The following is a 23420-nucleotide window of genomic DNA, read 5'->3' on the forward strand; positions in this document are numbered from 1 at the left end:
GGCTAAATGGGTAGTACTGTCTCTTCCTCTCCACGCGGTGGAACTGACTGGTCGGCCTCAGTTGCTTGTGCTGAAAGATGCCGGGGAAACTCCTTAGTGACGTGGATTTGGACTCAGACACGGCCATGGAAAAACTGGAGACACCGCGAAAGCAGAATGCGAAGGTGCCATCGGGGGCTGAGGGTCCTAGGGTGCTGAGAGGAGTGGGGTACAGGATGGGCGGGGGTCCGGCTAAGGAGCCCGTGGCGCACACGCGGACCCGGCGCGTCCAGAGCCCGGCCGTGGGGCGCCGGGGAGCTGTGCCGGCGACGGGCGCAGGCGGACCGGAGCTGGGGTGAGCACCGCTCCCATGTGGTTCTGGAGTCTGGGCGCCCCGCACCTGGTGCGCAGTAAGATGTTCACGGTTGGGCCCCACGTTGCTGGCTCAGGCTCAGACCTGACCGGGTTTGAGCGTGCGCGGAGGGAATTGTCAGTCCTGGTAGAGACTGAAGCTTTAGCCTAGACTAGCCACACCTCAAACCCACCTGCACACGTGGGCGGCGTGAGCAGTGACATTTTAGTAGTTCGGGAAATACAGTTTGTTTTTCGGTAAGCAACCTTTAGAAGATGAAGTAATTCAGTTCGGCTTAAGGTCTATCGACCAGATTTCCCGTGGAAATGTAACGTGTTGTGGTGCTAACAGCACACCGTATTTTTGATAGAGGCCAGCAGTGTCTAGTGGTCTTAAGTTACCTTGATACCTGTCTGCCTCTTTACTGTTACTTCCTTAGCGATTTCACTTGTGACTGGGTGTCTGTTCTGAAATAAGGTCAGTCAGTGAGAACAAACATTGTCCCTGAATTTGTATCCTACATGATTTAGAATTTCCTTTCCTTGGCTGTTTATGGGCCTTTTTGATGGGGAGCTTTTACAACAGCACTATTTTGGCGTTGTAGGAAGCCGAGGGGGCACAGACTTGTCCCCACAGGTGGGGAGGAAGTGGTCCTGGTTTGCCTGCTCAGCGTCAGTGAAGGTATTCAGTTGTGGGATGGTCAAGTGAAGAGGGACGCGGCCAAACTCCATTACATTCCAAGAGAGGCCACTGAGTTAGGAAATCCTCTTACTTAGTGGAGCGAAGGGATGAAAGAACTGAAATCTTGTGGGGAGACCAGATTATTTTTCAGATGTCTGAAAGATGATCATGTGGGAAAGATCACCCTCATCTGTGATTTGAGAGTGGAGGCGGGGCCTGAAGTTTCCGGGAGGCTGATTTCAGTTAAATGTTCTAGTCTTCATATTTCTGTGATTGGCCTTTCAGAAAGGTTTTAACAGAGGCTAAGCACCTGTCTATTTGATTTCAGTAATATTAAGTAATTAACTTTCAGGAATAGGAAAAGTTGGAAAAGGTCACACATTTCAGGTAGGAGCCGTAGTCTGATTTGGCTTTGAGGTTTCACCCATTCCATTTCCTAGTAACTTATGCTTTTTTTTCCTCTTTAAATTAGATCATCTTTTTTTTCTTATCGCGTGATGATTGTGGGGTGATAGATTGTGGGATTTTATAGCTTTTTGGTTCATAAAGTGTCTCTATAAATTCATTTGCACTTGTCACATAGCCAAGACAGATATTATGAATTCTAGCAGAGAAAGAAATCTGCTTAATATTGTCCATCTGTGGACATATGTGGCCTTATTGCTCTATTAGAATTAAATTAAACTGTACTTGATCATTTTCTGTAGTTGTACCTCTTGACGACTCTTGGAGCATCCCATAAGAAACCCCAAATCCCTTATGAAAACTTGATTTTACAACTTGTTCAACCAGCATGAATTAAATGGTTGCCAAGAGGCATTCTCTTCTGATCTCATGAAGTCATTGATATACAATGTACTTATTTCCATATAACTAAGAAATGGTACTAAAAAGCATAGTGTTTTGTCTTATTGAAAGGAGAAGGTACAGACGTTGAAAAATGCCCCAAAATTGTGTTCTTCATAATTACATGATCTTGAAATAATTGAGAATTGATGCATCATACAAATGTATACATGCTTTGCTCAGTGGTTTGTATTTTTTAATTTCTTAGAAGGGTAAAAAAGAGAAGCCAAAGTCTAATAAGACTGAAGAGTCAACAGAAGTAAAGGAAGAAACGATTTCCCCCAAAGCCAAAAAAATTAAAAAGAAAGTCGAGTCTTCTGAGATTGACATGAATTCTCCTAAATCCAAAAAGGCAAAAAAGAAAGAGGAGCCATCTCAGGATGACATTATTTCTCCTAAAACCAAAAGTGTGAAGAAACCAAAGGAGTCCTTTGAAAAGAAAGTTGTTTCTCCTAAAACCAAAAAAGTAATGAAAAGTGAGGAGCCTTCTGAAGAAGAAATAGGTGCTCCTAAGCCGAAGAAGATGAAAAAAGAAAAGGAAATGAATGGAGACATTGGAGAGAAAAGCCCCAAACTGAAGAATGGATTCCCTCATTCTGGACCTGTCTCTAACTCCAGTGAAGAAAGTAACAGTGAATTAGAGCAGGTAAAGTTGCATTTTCATATGTAGAGCGTATCTTTCATTGTGGTTTCAGATAAATAAGTAGGTAATTGCTACCTAGAGGCAACAGAAGCAGGAGAAAATTTGATGTGTTGACACTTTATGGGGGGTCCCTTGAGCTGCATGCTGCCTGCATTCAGGGTAAGACTTCATCTTAAAAATAGCTTAAAGTTAGAATGTTTCCTTTGCAAAGAAACAGGCCTATTTAAGTTTAGGGAATGTCTTCTCTCCACATCTGCTTATTTGCAAGTCAGAAATTAAAAGGAGAGATTATAGTTATGCAGATAGTTATTCCCTCTGAGGGGTTTCACCAAAAAATCTTAATTAGTAGAGCTACTGAAAAGGATTTTGTTTGATTTTGCATAAGTTTTTGTTTGGCCATTAACTCAAGTTGAACCCGATGATTAGATGTCCACTTGGAAGTAGTTCTGTTACCTTTCAGAAACTCAGTCATCAAAGAAATCCTAATTCTAATAATTTTCTGTTTGCCATAGGTCATAATCAACATTTAAATTTTTTTTCCTTGGTTCATATCCAGGTGCCCCTCAAAATAAATAGGTAAATAAATAAATTTTTTTCCTGATTATAAATAAGTGATTTACAGAATTAGGAAAATATAGAAATTTGGGGCACCTGGATGGCATCTGACTTTGGCTCAGGTTCTGATCTTAATGGTTCGTAGGTTTGAGCCCCAGGTCAGACTCTGTGCTGACGGTTCAGAGCCTGGAGCCTGTTTCTGATTCTGTGTCTCCCTCTCCTGCTGCCCCTTCCCCACTTGCTGTCTCTCTCTCAAAATAATAAAAAACATAAAAACATTTTGTTTGCTAAAAACAAAAAGTTCCCTAGAATTTCAACATTCATTAATTCAGTAAATATTAAATACTCATTAGGTATAGAGGTAACCTGTTGTTGAATGCTGTTTCTTTACAGTACTTTATATATATATATATATATATATATATATATATATAAACTATTTTTTATCAGATTAGGATTGTACTATATGCAATCTTGTCTCCTGCCTTTCCACTTTTATTTAAACATTATATTCTATTTTTTTAATGTTTACTTTTTGAGAAAAAGAAAAGACAGCATGAGCGGGGGAGGGGCAGAAAGAGAGGGAGACACAGAATCCGAAGCAGGCTCGAGGCTCTGAGCTATCAGCACACAGCCTGATGGGGGCTTGAACCCGTGAACCGCGAGATCATGACCTTAGCCGAAGTCGGCGCTTAACCGACTGAGCCACCCAGGCACCCCTAAATAATAAATATTTTCATTGGTTCCATAATCCATTATATAAATGTTCAGAAAATCACTTAATTCCTGTATTGAGCATTTAAATTTTTTACTATCAAATAATGCCACAGTGACCACTTTGTCATAAATATTTGTTTATTATTTTCTGTGAATATGTGTGAAAGATGTGGCTATGCAAAAGGGTTAATGACCTGTTCAGCAGTATAGTAGTCCCCCCTCATCTGATGTTTTTCTTTCTGGGGTTTCAATTGCTCCCTGTCTACCACGTTCAAGGGTAAATGATTCTCCTCCGGACACATTGTCAGAAGGACAGTAGTAGCCTGATGCTGCATCACAATGCCTACGTCATTCACCTCACTTCATGTCATCACATAGGCATTTTATCAATCCTGTATCATCACAAGAAGTATGAGTGCAGTACAGGAAGATATTTAGAGAGAGACCACATTTGCATAATTTTTATCATGATCTATTGTTATAATTGTTCCAGTTTATTATTAGTTATTGTCATTAGTTTGTTACTGTGCCTAATTTATAAGTTCAACTTTATCTTGGGTATGTGTGCATAGTAGAAAACAGTATATTTAAGGTTCTGTACTATTCAGGTATCCACTAGGGGTCTCCCCTGTGGAGAATGGAGGACTCCTATGTATTGGTATGGGATGGCAACAGAATAGTTCTTAGTTGAGACTGAATCTGCCTTTACTAGCCACACATAGTATATCTACAGTATATATTTGCATTTTCCTTTTGTTAGTGTTTTATAGATGATTATGATTTCCTTTTTGGATCTTAATTTACCTACCAAAGTTTGTCTGTCTTTGTGGTTGATTTAGAAGAGATGTTTTCAAATAGGTTCTTTTGTTTCTTTCTCAGAAGGCGTCTCTGTGACTACCTGTGGGATTAAAGTTACTGATTTCTTTCTGTGGCCCTTTACTTGATAGGAAATACCTGTGGAACAAAAAGAAGGAGCTTTCTCTAATTTTCCCATATCTGAAGAGACCATTAAACTTCTCAAAGGTAATATTTTGGAACTATTGTATAATGTTACTGTATATTATTTGGAAGCACTCCACTATTTTTGTTGAGATGAAGGACAATATGTGGAACCACATAATAACTTAGATCTGTATATATAGTATAGGACCATACTGGTGATGGCTTTGCTGTCTCTTAAATAGGTGATTAAATTTTATTCAAACCAATGTGTATATTCAGAAGTGTGAGGACTGATTGTTCTGGTACAAATAAATGGTTCATGCCATTTATTTGTATGGTTCGTATTTTCTTTGTTATTCTCTCCCGCTTCGTGAGGCATCTCTTCATAATACCAACTTGACTCAGAACTCAGCCTAGCGGTGTGCCTCTGAACAAACTAGGTAGTCACATGTGTGGGTAGGTGTTTTCTGAATCAGGTGTGGCATAGTCTGGACTGCAAATCCAGATTTGGGGCTTCTGTTGACCTATGGATGAGATTACACGACAAGTAACTAAATTCTAAAAAAAAATGTTTGCTATAATTTGGTACTTTAATTTTTTTTTTATTTTTTAGAGAGTGCAAGAGTAGGGGAGGGAGGCAGAGGGAGAGAGAGAGAGAGAGAGAGAGAGAGAGTCTCCAGCAGGCTCCATGCTAAGCACGGAGCCTGATGTGGGGCTCAATCCCAGGACACTGGGATCGTGACCTGAGCCAAAATCAAGTTGGACGCTCAACGAGCTGAGCCACCCAGGCACCCCTAATTTGATACTTTAAAGTTTGTTGATATTTTTCAGTCAAGCAGATTCTTCACTACCATAATACATTGGAGCCTGACTTTGTAGATATTGACAAGAAAGTAGAATTCTTTAATACTCTAGGACCAGAAACATGGCTGGGATTTTAAGAACTGCAATGTCAGGTAACATGGTAAATTTGTTCACAGGCCGTGGGGTGACCTTTCTGTTTCCGATACAAGCAAAGACATTTCACCATGTCTATAGTGGAAAGGACTTAATTGCACAGGCACGGACAGGAACCGGGAAGACCTTCTCCTTTGCCATCCCTTTGATTGAGAAACTTCAGGGAGAACTACAAGACCGGAAAAGAGGCCGTGCCCCTCGGGTAACTATCTTTAACACAGACCTCAGGGGCTCCAACTCTGTAGTATAGTTTTTTACTGGGTTCTCCTTTTTTTTTTTTTTTTTTTTTTTAATTTTTTTTTTCAACGTTTATTTATTTTTGGGACAGAGAGAGACACAGCATGAACGGGGGAGGGGCAGAGAGAGGGAGACACAGAATCGGAAACAGGCTCCAGGCTCTGAGCCATCAGCCCAGAGCCCAACGCGGGGCTCGAACTCCCGGACCGCGAGATCGTGACCTGGCTGAAGTCGGATGCTTAACCGACTGCGCCACCCAGGCGCCCCTACTGGGTTCTCCTTAAAGTGTTTTTTTCCTTTTCCTTTCCTTTCCTTTTTTTTTTTTTTTTTTTTTTTGGTATCTTGAGATCTTTATTTGAAGCTAAAGCAGGATTATTCTCTTAAGATTGTTGGCCACAAACCTGTGTATTTAAATATTGTAATCTGCCCCATGGTTGTGACTGCCTGTATTATTAATGCTCTTTGTGTTCCCTTCAAACTATTAGATGCCCCTGCAGCTCACAGGTTTGATCAAGTGTCTGACCATTTTTGCCTAGATGGAGAAAGCAGTTTTAAGTAGAGATGCATGAGTAGAAGGAGGGGTACTCAAAGAGGTGAAGAGGCCAAGCTTCCTTGTCAGGCTGGTGCTCATCAGGTTCATTTCTAGAGAAACTGGCATTTGACAAACCTTAACCTCACTGAAATGCCAATGTGGTCATCATGGTTATGGGTTCTTGTGCTTGACTTTCTGGCCCTGCCCCATTTGTTTACTGGCCTTCCAGTGTCCATACTCACCCCTCATTAATTTTTTATTGCTGTAAACAAATGCAGCATTAAACAAATGAATTATTCCCGCACTTGGAGTTATTCCAGCCTACATGTAGTGGATGTTCAGTAAATATCTGTTGGGTGAATGTATCTGATGAATTAGTGAACATTGTTCTTAAGTCACACTTGCTTCATGCTGTTACCCTACTTAAGGATCTGTAGTAGTTTCATGTTTTATGTCTTGTTGGGTCAAACTCCGACTGCTCTGGGATTCAAAGCCCCTCACCATGTTGGTCCTGCCTTAACTTGTCTTTGTTCTACTTTAAGTTTACTGTAATGTAGAGGTTCAGTCGACAGGTTTTGGAGCCCAGCTGTTTGAATTTAAATCCAGGCTTTGCTTCTTAGCCTTTTGGTTCAAAATCTTGTGTGTGTTTACTATAGGTACAGTTGTCAGGTAGGTCAGTAACTTGTGAGAATTACAGAAGAATGTGTAGTAAGTGTGTAGTAGAGCCTGAGACAGTAAAAGCTCAAAGATTAGCTAATGTTGTTATCCTCAGTGGTGTTACTCCTTGCTCGAGTTGTTGCTTTTCCTGGAATGGTTTTTTTAAGTAGTAACAGCTCCACGAAACTCCCCACTTCCTCCAGCCTACTCTGGGCAGCCCTCCTGGAGCACCACATGTTTGGGCATCTACTTCTCTTCTGATTGGTAGGATCACAAACTTTTCTTCTGAGTAGATTTGTCAGGGACTGTATTACATTTATGATCCTTCCCCACACGAAACTATGTTGCAAAGCACATAATAGATGTTTTGAAAATACTTGGTAGGATGAGTTGAACCTTCTGATGAATTTCAAATTTGTTAAGAAACAAGTACTTCACGATACTTTGAATTCAATGATTAGTTTTTCCTTTTCAGGTACTGGTTCTTGCACCCACAAGGGAGTTGGCCAATCAAGTAAGCAGAGACTTCAGTGACATCACAAGAAAGCTGGCAGTGGCTTGTTTTTATGGTGGAACTCCCTATGGAGGTCAAAGTAAGTAAATCGAAAAGTGAGGGAAGGAAAATGTCAACCATTGTTGGGTGCCCTGGTAGGCTTTCTCTGATCTTGACATCTGTCTTTACCTGGTTTAGTCATTTATAGTAGTTTTCTTTTGTCATCATTCTTTTTAAAAAAGTTTTTTTTAATGTTTGTTTGTTTTTGAGACAGAGAGAGACAGAGTGTGAGTAGGGGAGGGGCAGAGAGAGAGGCAGATACAGCACCAGGCTCCAGGCTCTGAGCTGTCAGCATAGAGCCCAATGCGGGACTCGAACTCACCAGCCATGAGATCATGACCTGAGCTGAAGTTGGACACTCAACCAACACCACCCAGGCGCCCCTCTTTCGTCATTACTGTCTAAAGATGATCAAGAACATCGTCCTGCATAATGATGCGTAAAATCCTGTATATAGTTCTTTGGAGTTTTATGTTATTTGCCTATGTTTATCTAAAGGAGGCTACAAAGGTATCTTACTGAACCCAAGAGGATAGAGTCCAGGGGGCTCTTAGAACTAGAAGGTCATGATTCAGAGTTACTCTTTTTATCTGTCAAAGAGGATGGATCTGGCTGTTTTGGGGTCTTTGTTTCTTTCTTGCTGTAGGTGGGCCTTCCTCTGAGCCCAGGGGCCAAATGTTACAGGCCCCTATTGTAGGATTCCATTACTTACCAGTTCAAGACCTGGAAGCTTTATTAGGTAGAGCAGATAATATAATTCAGGAAGGGATTTAAGGCATTAAAAATGTTAGTATTGGCATGCAATGCTTGTGACTATTTCTTTCCAGCTTTGATTGAGTGAACTAGGCTTTGGCATCAGAAAAGTGTACGTTTGAATTTAGACTCTGCTCACAGTGTGATTTGAAGTTCAGGGTGCTTGATTTTTCTTTTCGTTTGCTTGTGTGAAAAAATAAGTTTAGTGAATTCACCCTGCAGGGGTGTTATGAGGATTGAATTGGAGAATGTAGAGTGCCTGGTCAGACCCCTAGACTGCAAGAGCAGTTGAGTAAAAAATTGTATTATTAACCACCTCACCTCATTATACTGAATTCTATTTTCTTGAACATCTCTGTGCCTTCTGGGAATACTTACCCTTCTACCCTGTCTCATTCTTTCTATACCTGATTACCCTACTGTGTATACAGTTCTTTCTTCCCTTTTTTTTTTTTTTTTAATTATTTAAAAATTTACATCCAAGTTAGCATATAGTGCAACAATGATTTCAGGAGTAGATTCCTTAATGCCCCTTTCCCATTTAGCCCTTCCCCCCTCCCACAACCCCTCCAGCAACCCTCTGTTTGTCCTCTATGTTTAAGAATCTCTTATGTTTTGTTTTTATATTATTTTTGCTTCCCTTCCCTTAGTTCGTCTATTTTGTATCTTAAATTCCTCATATGAGTAAAGTCATATGATGTTTGTCTTTCTCTGACTAATTTTGCTTAACATAGTAACCTCTAGTTCCATCGACATAGTTGCAAATGGCAAGATTTCATTCTTTCTGATTGCTGAGTAATACTCCATTGTATATATATACCACATCTTTATCCATTCATCCGTCGATGGACATTTGGGCTCTTTCCATACTTTGGCTATTGTTGATAGTGCTGCTATAAACATAGGGGTGCATGTGCCCCTTCAAAACAGCATACCTGTATCCCTTGGATAAATACCTACTAGCGCAATTGCTGGGTCCTAGGGTAGTTCTATTTTTAATTTTTTGAGGAAGCTCCATACTGTTCCAGAGTGGCTACACCAGCTTGTATTCCCACCAGCAATGCAAAAGAGATCCTCTTTCTCCGCATCCTCGCCAGCATCTGTTGTTGCCTGAGTTGTTTATGTTAGTCATTCTGACAGGAGTGAGGTGATAATCTCATTGTGGTTTTGATTTATATGTCCCTGATGATGATGTTGAGCATTTTTTTCATGTGTCGCTTGGCCATCTGGATGTCTTCTTTGGAGAAGTGTCTATTCATGTCTTTTGCCCATTTCTTCACTGGATTATTTGTATTTTGGGTGTTGAGTTTGCTAAGTTCTTTATAGATTTTGGATACTAACCCTTTATCTGATATGTCATTTGCAAATATCTTCTCCAGTTCCATCGGTTGTCTTTTAGTTTTGCTGATTGTTTCCTTTGCTGTGCAGAAGTTTTTTATTTCGATGAGGTCCCAAGAGTTCATTTTTGCTTTTGTTTCCCTTGCCTCTGGAGACGTGTTGAGTAAGAAGTTGCTGCGGTCAAGGTCAAAGAGGTTTTTGCCTGCTTTCTCCTCGAGAATTTTGATGGCTTCCTGTCTTACATTTAAGTTTTTCCCATTTTGAGTTTATTTTCGTGTATGGTGTAAGAAAGTGGTCCAGGTTCATTTTTCTGCATATCACTGTTCAGTTTTCCCAGCACCATTTGCTGAAGAGACTGTCTTTACTCCATTGGATACTCTTTCCCGCTTTGTCAAAGATTAGTTGGCCTTAAGTTTGTGGGTCCATTTCTGGGTTCTCTGTTCTGTTCCATTGATCTGAGTGTCTGTTCTTGTGCCCATACCGTACCGTCTTGATGATTACAGCTTTGTAATGCAGCTTGAAGTCTGCGATTGTGATGCCTCCAGCTTCGGTTTTCTCTTTCAGGATTGCTTTGGCTATGCGGGTCTTTTCTGGTTCCATACAAATTTTAGGATTGTTTATTCTAGCTCTGTGAAGAATGCTGGGTTATTTTGATAGAGATTGCTTGTATTTCTTTAAGATTCTCATTCTAGAGGCACCGGGGTGGTTCAGTCACTTGGGTGACCAACTCTTGATTTCAGCTCAGGTCATGATCTCATGGTTTGTGGGATTGAGCCCCATGTTGGGCTCTGCTCTGAGAGCGTGGAGCCTACTTGAGATTCTCTCTGCTCCTCCCCCACTCGTGCTCGCTTGCTCTTTCTTTCTCTCTCTCTCTCTCTCTCTCTCTCTCTCCCCCTCTCCCTCCCCCCTTTTCTCCCTCCCTGTCTCCTTCAAAATAAATACACTTAAACAAAAAAAAGATTCTCATTCTCAGTTTGTCTGTGAAACCTTGACACTTTGTGTTACCAAGGAAGTCCTTCTTTCCTGGTGCTTCCATCTCCCACTGGTGCATTTTTCTGGACTGTCACTTCTTATCTGTTCTTCCCACTAGATTAAGGAGTGCCTTGAGTATCTTTATCTTTGATACTTAGCATATTACCTTGTATTGTAGTTAACATTTTAGAATAAAAATATATTTAATTGGTACCTGAGACTAATAAAAGGATTTAAAACCTAGTATATCTTATTGATGTTTTTTATAGTTGAACGCATGCGGAATGGGATTGATATCCTGGTTGGGACCCCAGGTCGTATCAAAGACCACCTGCAGAATGGCAAGCTAGATCTCACCAAACTTAAGCATGTTGTCCTGGATGAAGTTGACCAGATGTTAGATATGGGGTTTGCTGATCAAGTGGAAGAGATTTTAAGTGTGGCATACAAGAAAGGTAAGCTCCAAATTCAAGGAAGTGATAAAAGGATTACAGGAAGGGTGGTGATTAAGTGGTCTTCTAAGAGTTAAATGAAGCCTTAAATTGGGGGATGATTTATTTTATTTAGGAAACTTAAAAAAAAAAAACAAAAACCACGATTTATCACATAATAATGGGGAAAGTAAAAGATAAAAGAAGAAAATTTGATACTCTGCCAGCTTGGCGTGTTTTGCTTTTGGTCTGTTTCTTCTGAGTTTGTACTATTGTTGCATATGTGTGTGTGTTAATTATAATCTTATCATGCATATAAAAATTTGGCATTACACTCCATGAAGAGGTTTTGCCATGATTTAATTCCATCTGTGTATTTTGATTTTTAGATAATACAAATAATTCTGCCTATAGACATTTGTATGCAAATAGCTTCCTTCACACCTCAGTATTTGGAATTTATTTTTTAGGGTAGATGTCCAGAAGTGAAGTTACTGAGTTGAAAGTTATAAATAGTTCATGTTTCTCGATGTACATTGTCAAGTTGCTCTCCAAAAGGGCTCTACTTATTTACCCCCCCATTTGAAATACTGTATGAAAATGCAGTGTTATTCAAAGAGCAAACTAAAAAAGGGGGGCTGGGGTGGGGCTAGGGAAGTTTTTTAGTACCTGACCTCAAAGAATGAATAGACTGGAATTCTAAACTCAAAATACTCAGGAAATGCTAGAGAGTAGAGACGAATATAGAATCTAATCTGTGTTGGTGTTTATTGTAGGTTATTTACTTAGTGATCTAAATGAGGTGGTTACTGGTCTTGATGAACAGGTGTTTTCCAGGTGACAGGTCTCATAATGGACAGATTTCCTTCGTGGTTCATAAAGGCCAGGGTCAGAAAGCAAAATAATTTTAAAGTATTTTTGGTATTTCAGGTCTCCTTTACATAAATTACATAGGAAGTATTTCTTTGCCCATTAGGAATCTTTGTGTCTTTCATTTCTGTGTCATCAGTGCCTGGCTTGGCCTCAGGCGGTTGCTGTTGCATGTTGATTGGGGAAGAACTGGGTGAGGTGGAGTACTGTGTAGGCTTATTTGGGTTATTCATACTGACTTTTTTTCCCCCCAAAGATTCGGAAGACAATCCCCAAACATTGCTTTTTTCTGCAACCTGCCCTCATTGGGTATATAACGTTGCTAAGAAATACATGAGATCTACATATGAACAGGTGGACCTCATTGGTAAAAAGACTCAGAAAACGGCAATAACTGTGGAGGTAAATGATTTATTCAGTTAGAATTTTGTATATCATTTTTTCCCTGTCTGATAATATTAAGACTGGAAAATACAAACTGTTTTTCCAGATAAATACTAAATCCATGTGAGGATCCAAGTAAAGATCTATTTCTGTTTGTGTTGTGTGTTATCTGTGTTCTCTAAGTTTCATTATCTGGTACTCTGATTTCAAAATCTTTCGGAATCTATCTGTCTGAATTTTGTAAATAGAAAGAAATTACACTAGAATTGATTGACTTTTTTTTTTTTTAAGATTATGTTTTTAAGTTGTCTCTACACAAAATGTGGGGCTTAAACGCACAATCCCAAGAGTTGCATGCTCTACCAATTGAGCCAGCCAGGTGCCCCAACACCTAGAATTTAAACACTCAAGGGCAGCAGAGATATCTAGTACTTTGTTTTGTAGCTGTTTTCATTTTAGGGCCCAGCACCTAGAATTCCTTTCACCCAAGGAATAGACATACACGCTAACTGACTAATCGCAGTTTTAAGTGGATGAAAGGACAAAAAAAATACTGAAATTTTTCTCTGGTCAATTCCTTGGTTTCCTGTAGGAATCAAGGGAATGGCATTTCTTCTTTTGTTTTCCTGGTTAGTTCAGAAAACAGAGGAACCAGATGCTCTTTGGAGAAAGGGGAATGGCTCCCTGTGTTAATGAGTTTGGGTTTTTTTCTCTACACAGTGGTGGCGGCAGTCTGCTCTAGTCCATATTAAACAATTGCTTCTAGCACCGCTAGTGTTGAGCAGGTGATTTCCGGTTCCAGGTGGGCTTTACTAAATAGATCTTTTTTCCACTCCTATAAGCACCTGGCTATCAAGTGCCACTGGACTCAGAGGGCAGCAGTTATTGGGGATGTGATCCGAGTATATAGTGGTTTTCACGGGCGCACTATCATCTTCTGCGAGACCAAGAAAGAAGCCCAGGAGTTGTCACAGAATGTGTCCATAAAGCAGGTTGGTTCTTCCCCCTTATTCCTGTAGGGAGGAAGCATCTTTCAACTGATAGACCCCATTAACATTTTAGAGTTCACCTGATCTGACAGTCTCCTCTCACAGATGAGGAAACAGTGTCTCAAACCCAAGGTTACACTGACAAAGTAGGTTTGATCAGTCTGTCTAGTGTTTTTTACCTAGTAAATATAGCTGGACACAGTTGATCTAACGACCAAGTAGAAAAAATTTGAGGCTTGTCCGTGTAAGGCATATGTTTTTCCCTTTACGTTATTTTCAGCAGAACTATCACCAAAATCCGAATGTCCTTACAGGCCTGATTTGTTGTGTTAAAAGTAGCTGGATTGTTGGATCTGGTGTTCTTATGCCAGTTTATTTCTTTGGCAGGATGCCCAGTCATTACATGGAGATATTCCTCAGAAGCAGAGAGAAATCACTCTGAAAGGTTTTAGAAATGGTGATTTTGGAGTTTTGGTTGCAACCAATGTTGCTGCTCGTGGGTTAGACATCCCTGAGGTTGATCTGGTTGTACAGAGTTCTCCACCAAAGGTAAGTGTTCTGTACTACAGTTTTGTTTTGTTTTGTTTTGGTTTTTGGGGGGGAGAGGATACTAAAACAAATTGGAAGTTGTATGGTCTAGTTTCATGTGGTTAGTAATAGCTGTCTTTTTGAGTGCTAGGAAGCTGTGGTGATTTTTAAAACAAACATCTTCTGAGGTCCTTCTCTCAGAACTGATAGTTGAGTGGAAATGTGGTCAGTGGCCAGAGGCTGGAAAGATTGTTTCTTGTTGAAGGGAATTTTGGTTGGCTCATGCAGGTAGTGCAGTTGTGAACTGGGCTTTGAAGATGGGTAGGACTCCGGCGGGGTGAGGGTAGCATAAACCCATGAACTACAGGATAAAGAAGGGAAAAAAGACCTGTGATTAATAGCCTCTGTGGGTGAGGAGAACCTCTTAGGGAGGGGGCCGAAGCGTCAGGTTATGTGGTATGAACAGTGCTTCCTGTAAGTAAAAGTTGGTCTGAAGGAGCCTGCTCTGTTCCCATCACTTCAAATGTGAGGACCCCCACAAATTGGCAGATTCCTCAGGATTAAAGGTTGTTTTACAATGATAGAAGAAATACCTGATTACTGTGAAGTCACCAGTTCTTACAAAGGAAGTCTGATTAGTGTGTGACATACATGTTGTTTAAGGGAGCCTGTAGAACTGTGCTGTCCAATTTGATGGCCACAGCTATGTGTAGCTGTTCAGCACTGGAAACAGTCTGAATTGACATGTGTGTTCTAAATGTAATATACACATTGGGGTTTTGTTTATATTTTAAACTTTCTATTATGTACTCTGGATTTTGAAGACATACAAAAAAAGAATGTAAAATATCTCAATGATCTGTTTTTTTATGTGGATAGTATATTGAAGTGATATAACTTTTAGATATATTGAGTTAAAGAAGATATATCATTAAGTTTTTTTTTTATATAGCTTTTTAGTGGGTTACTACAGAGTTGAAGATTGAAATTACTTACGTGGCTCTGTAGTACAGTACTATTTAGATGATGCTTTTTTCAGATTTGCCCATAGGATAGGAACTGCTATTCTAGAGATTTTTTTAAAAATGGTCACAGTTCTTTAATTTAAATTGAAGTGCTAAAGAACCACACACTCTGGGTATAGATTAAAACCACCACACTTGCCTCTGCATAGACCACTCAGGTCTTTGTCTCTTTTTGTTCAGTGTCACTCATGTCTCTTACTTCAATAGGATGTGGAATCGTACATTCATCGTTCTGGAAGGACGGGCAGAGCTGGAAGGACGGGGATTTGCATCTGCTTTTATCAGCACAAGGAAGAATATCAGTTAGCACAAGTGGAGCAAAAAGCGGTAAAACTATGTTCTTAGCTTTTCATTCAGCAAATGTTGAATTCTAAAGTCAGTCTTTGTTTTTTGTTATTCAATTTTTATTAATTTTAAGTTTTTATTTCTAGCATGTTGCCATAACTGAAAGCTTATTAGGTACATGTTGTTTTATACATTGTACTATAACATAAAGCCCATTTTGAATGAAATAAGTTTGCATTTGAAAGCAGTGGTTTTGTTTTTATATTTACAATTACATGGGCTATTTTTATGTTTGAAAGGCAGTTTTCAGACAATGATAACATGAACACACCCCAAATATTTAAGCATAGACTAGGGGGTTATAGGAATTACTTAAAAACCAAAAGGATAAATTTAAAATGGAGAGAGGAGACTGATTTTTCTGACAGATTAATCTCTCCCCATATCCAGACTTATGGAGGAGAGGAGCACTTTACAGTGCAGAAAGCAAGCACTCCCCGGCCAGGGTGATTGTCATTAACAGCAGTGATTAGCATATGCCTTGAGAATGATGTGATGAGACAGCATTCATCTCTGGTTTTCTTCCCCCAAATCCATAATCTCAGTCTTGAGCACGCAAAGAACCCGAGGCAGCCTCACAGTGAGGGACAGAATTCTATAAAATACTTTGCCAGCACTCCTTAAAACTATCAAGGTCATGAAAAATCAGGAAAGGCAGAAACTGCCAGAGATCAGAGGAGACTAAGAACATATGATCACTGAATGTAATGTGTCACTGGAACAGAATAAGGGTATTTGGAGAAAAACTAGTGAAATTCGAATAAACTCTGGAATTCAGTTAATAGTAATGCTGCAGTGTTGGTTTCTTGCCTGTGGCAAATGTACCATAGTACTAATAATAGGAAAATTCAGTGCATAGTGTACAGAACTCTGGGTACTATATTTGCAACTTTTCTGTAAGCCTAAAACCATTCTAAAATTAAAAGTTTATCTTTTAAATGTGTAATAAGTATGTTTGGTAGTATAAAAAATTAGAGAATTTAATCTCAGTGAAAACGATGGCCATATTGTATATTAAACTATGGTTCTTTTTCTTGTAGGGAATTAAATTTAAACGAATAGGTGTTCCTTCTGCAACGGAGATAATAAAAGCTTCCAGCAAAGATGCCATCAGGTATGTTTCCTACCCACTGTTACGTCTGTTGTAGTGCTTGTTCCATTTACTGCCTAGCTTTGTGCAGAAATGAGATTTGGCTTTCGGATTTATGTATTGACAACTTACAACCTATTTGTTATAAAAATAGACTGTGCTTAAGTAAAATTTTACAAAACAAAAGTCCTAATTTGTATTTATCCCTACCCAATCCTGTTCACCAGAAGAAACCATTATTAATAGTTTGGTTTGTCTTGGGCATTTTAAGGAACCGTATCTTAGATACAGTATGGGCACTTACCGTGTGGAAATTGATTAGATTGGGTCACAAGATTATACTTCACATCATCATCAATCTAGTTCCTCAACTGGTGGGAATGAATTGATTATTTCTTTAAGTTACTCCAGGATGGTGAGGATTAGATTAACTAACAGTGTTTGTCACTGGAGGTGCTACTGGCATTGGGGGCAAGAGAATTATTTCGTGGGATTGTGCTACAAATTGATGGATAGTTAGTTGTTTAGCATCTCTGGCTATGCGGTGTATGCTGGGGGGCGAGTGGGGTTGGCATTATGAAAACCAGAAGGTCCTGACTATTTTCCAAATGTTTCCAAATGGTGGCCTACATTCTCTGCTTAAGAGAACCACTGAATCTGGGGGCGCCTGGGTGACTTGGTTGGGTGTCCGACTTCAGCTCAGGTCATTAGAGCCCTGTGTTGTGCTCTGTGCTGACAGCTCAGAGCCTGGAGCCTGCTTCAGATTCTGTGTCTCCCTCTCTCTCTCTCTCTACACTTCCCCCACTCACACTCTCTCTCTTCTTCAAAAATAAATAAACTTAAAAAAAAACAAAACAAAACACTGAATCTGAGGGGCACCTGGGTGTCTTAGTCAGTTGAGCATCTGACTTCAGCTCAGATCATGATCTCATGGTTCGTGGGTTCAAGCCCTGCATCAGGTTCTATGCCAACAGTGCAGAGCCTGCTTGAGATTCTTGCTCTTTCCTCTCTCTCTCCTGCTCCTGCTTTCTTTCTCTCCTTTGACCTTCCCCTGCTCCTGTTTTTTTTTTCTCTCTCAGAATAAATAAAACTTAAAAACAATTTTTTTTTCAGAGTTTAGAGCATGTGCACTCTGTCTCTCAAATAAGTAAACATTTTTTGTAAATAGAAGTCTGTGATCAAAGGAAATGCTTTGTGTTACCATATTAATTAATGGCTCAGGAAAGTTCTCCAAATGAAAATAATTTAACTCAGTAATTTTCAAATTTTTTTTTTAGCATGGCATACTTTCAGTATTCTGTAGACAGGGTTTCCTATGACACTACTTCAGGAAATTTGGGATTAGATGGCCAGGAAGGAGAAAAGAGGACAAGCTGGTGGTGTATGTAAGATGTCCTGTAAAGGGGCAGTCTTGCTGAAAGAGGCTGCCTCGGGTGGCCTTGTTCATTTGTGTCCTTTTGAAGATGTGACATTTATTATCACCAAGATAATAGTGATTCTCTAACAAGTGTGTAGTCTCATTAAAAAGTCCTTATCATTTTTAACCTGATTTAGAAGTCTTTTTTCCTTTTTATTGCAGAATGGAGGGGCCTCTTTGTGGCTCAATTGGTTGAGCATCTAACTCATGATTTCTGCTCAGGTCGTGATCCCAGGGTCCTGGGATTGAGCCCCACATCGGGCTCCATGCTGAGTGTGGAGCTTGTTTAAGATTCTTCTCTCTCCCTCTGTTCCTCTACGCTGCTTGGGTGCGTGCATGCTCCTTCTCCCTCTCTAAAACTAAAAAAAAAAAGTTAAAAAAGGGGCACCTGGGTGGCTCAGTCGGTTGAGTGTCCGACTTTGGCTCAGGTCACGAACTCGTGGTTTGTGAGTTTGAGCCTCACGTCAGGCTCTGTGCTGATAGCTCAGAGCCTGGAGCCTGCTTCTGATTCTGTGTCTCCCTCTCTCTCTACCCCTCCCCTGCTCATGCTCTGTCTCTCTCTGTCTCTCTCTCTCTGTCAAAAATAAATATTAAAAAAATAATAATTAAAAAAAAGTTAAAAAAAGAATGGAGATAGCTATAGTATTTTTTGATCCGTAAAGTAGCATATGCTTATTATTGTAAGAAATGTTCAGGGGCACCTGGGTGGCTCAGTCAGTTTAGCATTGGACTTTGGCTCAGGTCACGATCTCACGGTTCATGGGTTTGAGCCCCATATTGGGCTCTGCACTAACAGTGAGGAGCCGGCTTGGAATTTTCTCTCCCCCTTTTTCTCTGCCCCTCCCCCACTCATGCTTTCTATGAAAATAAATACATTTAAAAAAGAAAAGAAATGTTCAACATCTTTAATATCACTTTCAGTAGCAGCATGGAGTTCCATTATATCTGTCTCATGGTTTATTTAACCAGTCCCATTTCTTACATGTTTTGTACCCTTTAAAAAAATTTTTTTTAATGTTTAGTTTTGTGAAAGAGAGAGTCCACGTGCCCAAGCAGGGGAGGGGCATAGGGATAGAGGGAGACCCAGAATCCAAAGCAGTCTCCAGGCTCAGAGCTGTCAGCATAATGCCGGATGTGGGGCTGAACTCACAAACCATGAGATCAAGACCTAGGCCAAAGTCAGTATACTCTTTCTATATCATAAATAACACTGTGGTGAACATCTTGATATTTGTTCTGTTATTTCCTTGGGATAAAACTTTGTTTAATTAATTTTATTTATTTATTTATTTATTTTAATTTTTTTTTTTCCAACGTTTATTTATTTTTGGGACAGAGAGAGACAGAGCATGAACGGGGGAGGGGCAGAGAGAGAGGGAGACACAGAATCGGAAACAGGCTCCAGGCTCTGAGCCATCAGCCCAGAGCCTGACGCGGGGCTCGAACTCACAGACCGCGAGATCATGACCTGGCTGAAGTCGGACGCTTAACTGACTGTGCCACCCAGGCGCCCCAATGTTTAATTAATTTTAGAGAGCATGCGAGCAGGGGAGAGGGGCAGAGACAGAGGGAGAGAGAATCTTAAGCAGGCTCCATGCTCAGCGCAGAGCCTGACACAGGGCTTGAAATCATGACCTAAGCAGAAATCAAGACTTGGATGCTTAACCAAGTGAGCCACCCAGGTGCCCCAGAATGAAACTTTTTTTAATTTGATAGTAAAATCAAATTAGATGTAATCAAAGGGATGGCTTTCTTTCTTTTATCTTTTAATTAATTTATCTCTTTTGAGAGGGGAAGAGGGAGTATAAGCAGGGGAGGGGCAAGGAGAGAGAGAATCCCAAGCAGGCTCCACAATGTCAGTGCAGAGCCCGACATGGGGCTTGATCTCACAAACTGAGATTATTATCTGACCCGAAATCAAGAGTTGGATGCTTAACTGACTGAGCCACCCAGGCACCCTAAGGAATGGATTTATTTTTACAGAAATGTGGTGATTATACATATACATTGCATCAAAGTGATGTGTGTTAGATATATAAAAGATTTGGTTTGGAAGTTACTGATTTATCTTGAGATGCTGTTGTCTTGAAAATGAAATATGTCTGCTCTTTCCTTTCTCCTAACAAATATACTCAATCACACCATAGGCTTTTGGATTCTGTGCCTCCCACTGCCATTGGTCACTTCAAGCAGTCAGCTGAGAAACTGATAGAGGAGAAGGGAGCCGTGGAAGCCTTAGCAGCAGCACTGGCCCATATTTCAGGTGCCACGTCAGTAGACCAGCGCTCTTTGATCAACTCAGATGCGGTAAGGCTTCCTGTTGAACTCTGACACTTGGGGTAATTTTGAGTTTGATCAGGATTTAAAAGGGTTCAGTTAGACTTCCCAATTGTTTTAACTTTTGTATGAAGGTAGGCATATATATATATATACATATATATATATATATATATGTATATATATATATATATATATATGTATATGTATGTATATGTATATGTATATATAAACGAATCCCATGGAGAAAGAAAGTAGATTACTCATTTCCACTGTCTCAGTTGGTGGCAATGACGTTGACTGCTAATGGGCATGTGGTTTATTTTTTGTGTAATAAAACATTTTGGAATTTTAGTTAGTGGTGATGGTTGAAACCTTGTGAATATACTGAAAACCTGTGAATTGTATACTTTAAAATGGTGTACGATATGGTATGTGAATTGTATGTCAGTTTTTTTAATCCTCCAAAGAAAACCTCAACCACTTAAAGACATAAGAGCATATGATACATTTGGTCAGTGTACCTAGAAACTTAAGGCATATGCATTTTTTCCTTTTTTTTTTTTTTAATTGAAATTTTTGAGACAATTGTAGGTTTACATGTAGTTTTTGTTTGTTTGTTTGTTTGTTTTTTTTTTTAATTTTTTTTTTCAACGTTTATTTATTTTTGGGACAGAGAGAGACAGAGCATGAACGGGGGAGGGGCAGAGAGAGAGAGGGAGACACAGAATCGGAAACAGGCTCCAGGCTCTGAGCCATCAGCCCAGAGCCTGACGCGGGGCTCGAACTCCCGGACCGCGAGATCGTGACCTGGCTGAAGTCGGACGCTTAACCGACTGTGCCACCCAGGTGCCCCTACATGTAGTTTTAAGAGGTAACATGGAGAGATTCCTTTGTACACTTTGTCCAGTTTCCCTCAGTGGTATCATTTTGCAAAACTATAATGTCACAACTGGGGTACTAACATTGGCACAAACCGTCAGTCTTGTTCAGAGTTCCCAGTCTTACTTCTACTAATTTATGTGATTGTGTTGGGAGAGTGGTGTATGCTTTTAGGAGGAACTTTTCCAGAAATAGTTTAGAAACATGAGGGCAATTTTTTTTTATCAGTTAGATTTGTTTTTGAGACTAATTTTGTTCCCCTTTTTTCTCTAAGGGCTTTGTGACCATGATCTTACGATGCTCGATTGAAATGCCAAACATTAGTTATGCTTGGAAAGAACTTAAAGAACAGCTGGGCGAAGAAATTGATTCCAAAGTGAAGGGAATGGTTTTTCTCAAAGGAAAGCAGGTAAATAATGTTGTGACCCTGCTTTGGTTCAGTAGCTTAATGTGGACAATAAAACACCAAATGTAGGCTTCTCCCTGTTGTGTGGGGATGGTGCATCTTTTTGCTCTGTATATAGTCTTCGCTAGGCGATGTCATCCCTGACCCTCAGTTGCCACTTAGTGATGGACAACTACCTCATCTGGTATCTTTAGCTTGAACTATCTGCGTGCAGTGCCGGACATGAAGTCCCAGCTGCTTCCCTGACATTTCTACTCAGATGGGGTTATTAAACAACATAAAATTATTCAAAATTGAATTCAGAATCTTTAATTCAAACCTAAAATTTTAATTAAAAAAAATTTTTTTTAATGTTTGTTTATTTTTGAGAGATAGAGACACAGAGTGTGAGCAGGTGAGGGGCAGAGAGAGAGGGAGACACAGAATCTGAAGCAGGCTCCCGGCCCCAAGCTGTCAGCACAGAGCCCGAGGCGGGGCTCGAACTCACAAACTGTGAGATCATGACCTGAGTGAAGTTGGACGCTTAACCAACTGCGTCACCCAGGCACCCCGAAAACTAAATTTTTAAATCTTGCCTTCCAAACCTGGTGTTCTTTCTTCTGAGTCTTGCTGTCAGTTAATGGTAGACCAGCACAGCAGTTCTCAAACTGTTTGGTCTCATGACCCTTTTACATTCTTAATGAATGGTGAGAGTACCAAAAAGCTTTTGTTTGTGTGGGTTGTATCTATTAGTGTTTACTGTGTTAGAAGTGAAAACTGGAATTCGAAAACCAAAGAATACCGTTCCATTTGCCATCAGAGCTGTGGTAGCATCACAGGTAAATGGTGTCCGGGAAACTCCGCTGTGTGCTTATGAGAGCGTGAGAGTGGAAAGGACACATATTTTAGTATTAGGAAAATTGTTTTGACTTTGTGGAACCTCCGCAAAAGATCTCAGGTTTCCTGGGGGGCGTAGACTGTACTTTGTAAACCACTTGCTTAGAGAACCAGATCTGGTTTATCATCACCTCGCTGCATGTCTGTGTTTACCTTCTTAAGGAACTTAAGTATGGGTTACAGTCGCAGCTTTCACATGGCGGATGAGTCTTCACGAGCAGGCTCCTGCTCCCCTTACTGCCTCCTCACTGCTAGTACCTCCACTCTAGCAGTGCCAAGTACACCTTGCTTTCTGTCATTCTAAGTGGCTCAACCCGGTGTTCATAGTATTTTTTTTTTCCTCCACGTTATTTATGGTGTGGCTTAACCTTGAGTCTCCCTGTGAAGCTTTCCCTGGCCATACAGTAGAGTTGGGGGCACCATATCCATACTTCAGGGTTTTTAGGGCATGCCTTTATTCAGGCAAATTTTATCTTGCTGGGCTTGCTTATTGACTGAGAGCCTTGAAGCCTATGATGTACTCAAGGGCAAAAACGATTTTTTAGTTATCTTTATACTTCAGTGAGTGGCTGGTGTTAAATACGTAATAATTTTGTGAATGATGATCCCCACAAGTGGCAAAATCCATCAGTACCTGATGCGACCTGTGGTTATGGTTGGGTGAATTGTTGGGTGGAAGTGGGGTGTTCCTCATAAAATGTTGCAGTTAAAGATAGCTAGGGAAGAGGAGTGCCTGTGTCCGTTGCAGGGGTGGTTCTAACTACATTTGTGGAAACCAAGAAATAGGATCTCCTTAACTGCAGGTGATGGCACTGCTATGGTCCTATAACGTGTTTATTTTTGTATTTTTAATATATATGTTTAAGTTTACTTATTTTTAGAGACAGAAAGAGAGAGCAGAGGAGGGCCAGAGAGAGAGGGAGAGAGAAAATCCCAAGCAGACTCCACGCTGTCAGCCCAGAGTCCAGTGCGGGGGTTGATCCCATGAACTGTGAGCTCGTGACCTGAGCTGGAATCAAAAGGTGGACTCTCAACCAACTGAGGCACCCAGGCGCCTGTATTTTTTTGTTTAAAAAGAAATGTTTATTTTGTGAGAGAGAGCATGCGTGCGTGCAGGGCTGGGGGGGAGGGGAGGGAGCGGGAGGGGGAGAGGGGGAGAGAGCGAGAGGGAGAGAGAGAGAGAGAG

At 40.4% G+C, this 23420-nt stretch overlaps 1 protein-coding gene and 1 long non-coding RNA gene across 2 annotated transcripts in view; one reads left to right on the forward strand and one right to left on the reverse strand.

Annotated features, from left to right (window-relative positions):
- Positions 1–23420, forward strand: part of DDX21 (DExD-box helicase 21) — a 27066-nt gene continuing 3646 nt past the window's right edge. The window contains exons 1-13 of the mRNA XM_040485226.1: positions 1–164; positions 2067–2504; positions 4721–4796; positions 5696–5874; positions 7574–7691; positions 10984–11169; positions 12272–12417; positions 13242–13391; positions 13776–13937; positions 15149–15268; positions 16327–16400; positions 19941–20100; positions 21227–21361. Coding sequence (XP_040341160.1) covers positions 78–164; positions 2067–2504; positions 4721–4796; positions 5696–5874; positions 7574–7691; positions 10984–11169; positions 12272–12417; positions 13242–13391; positions 13776–13937; positions 15149–15268; positions 16327–16400; positions 19941–20100; positions 21227–21361 — 2031 coding nt within the window. The 5' untranslated portion in view covers positions 1–77. The remainder of the gene's footprint in view (positions 165–2066; positions 2505–4720; positions 4797–5695; positions 5875–7573; positions 7692–10983; positions 11170–12271; positions 12418–13241; positions 13392–13775; positions 13938–15148; positions 15269–16326; positions 16401–19940; positions 20101–21226; positions 21362–23420) is intronic.
- The window catches only part of LOC121036718 (uncharacterized), a 19553-nt gene continuing 10089 nt past the window's right edge, over positions 13957–23420 (reverse strand). The window contains exon 2 of the long non-coding RNA XR_005793448.1: positions 13957–14277. This is a non-coding gene — a long non-coding RNA (uncharacterized LOC121036718). The remainder of the gene's footprint in view (positions 14278–23420) is intronic.

This window comes from Herpailurus yagouaroundi, unplaced genomic scaffold, assembly GCF_014898765.1.
Source record: "Herpailurus yagouaroundi ecotype Mexico unplaced genomic scaffold, PumYag 163, whole genome shotgun sequence".
In the NCBI taxonomy this organism is placed as follows: domain Eukaryota; kingdom Metazoa; phylum Chordata; class Mammalia; order Carnivora; family Felidae; genus Herpailurus; species Herpailurus yagouaroundi.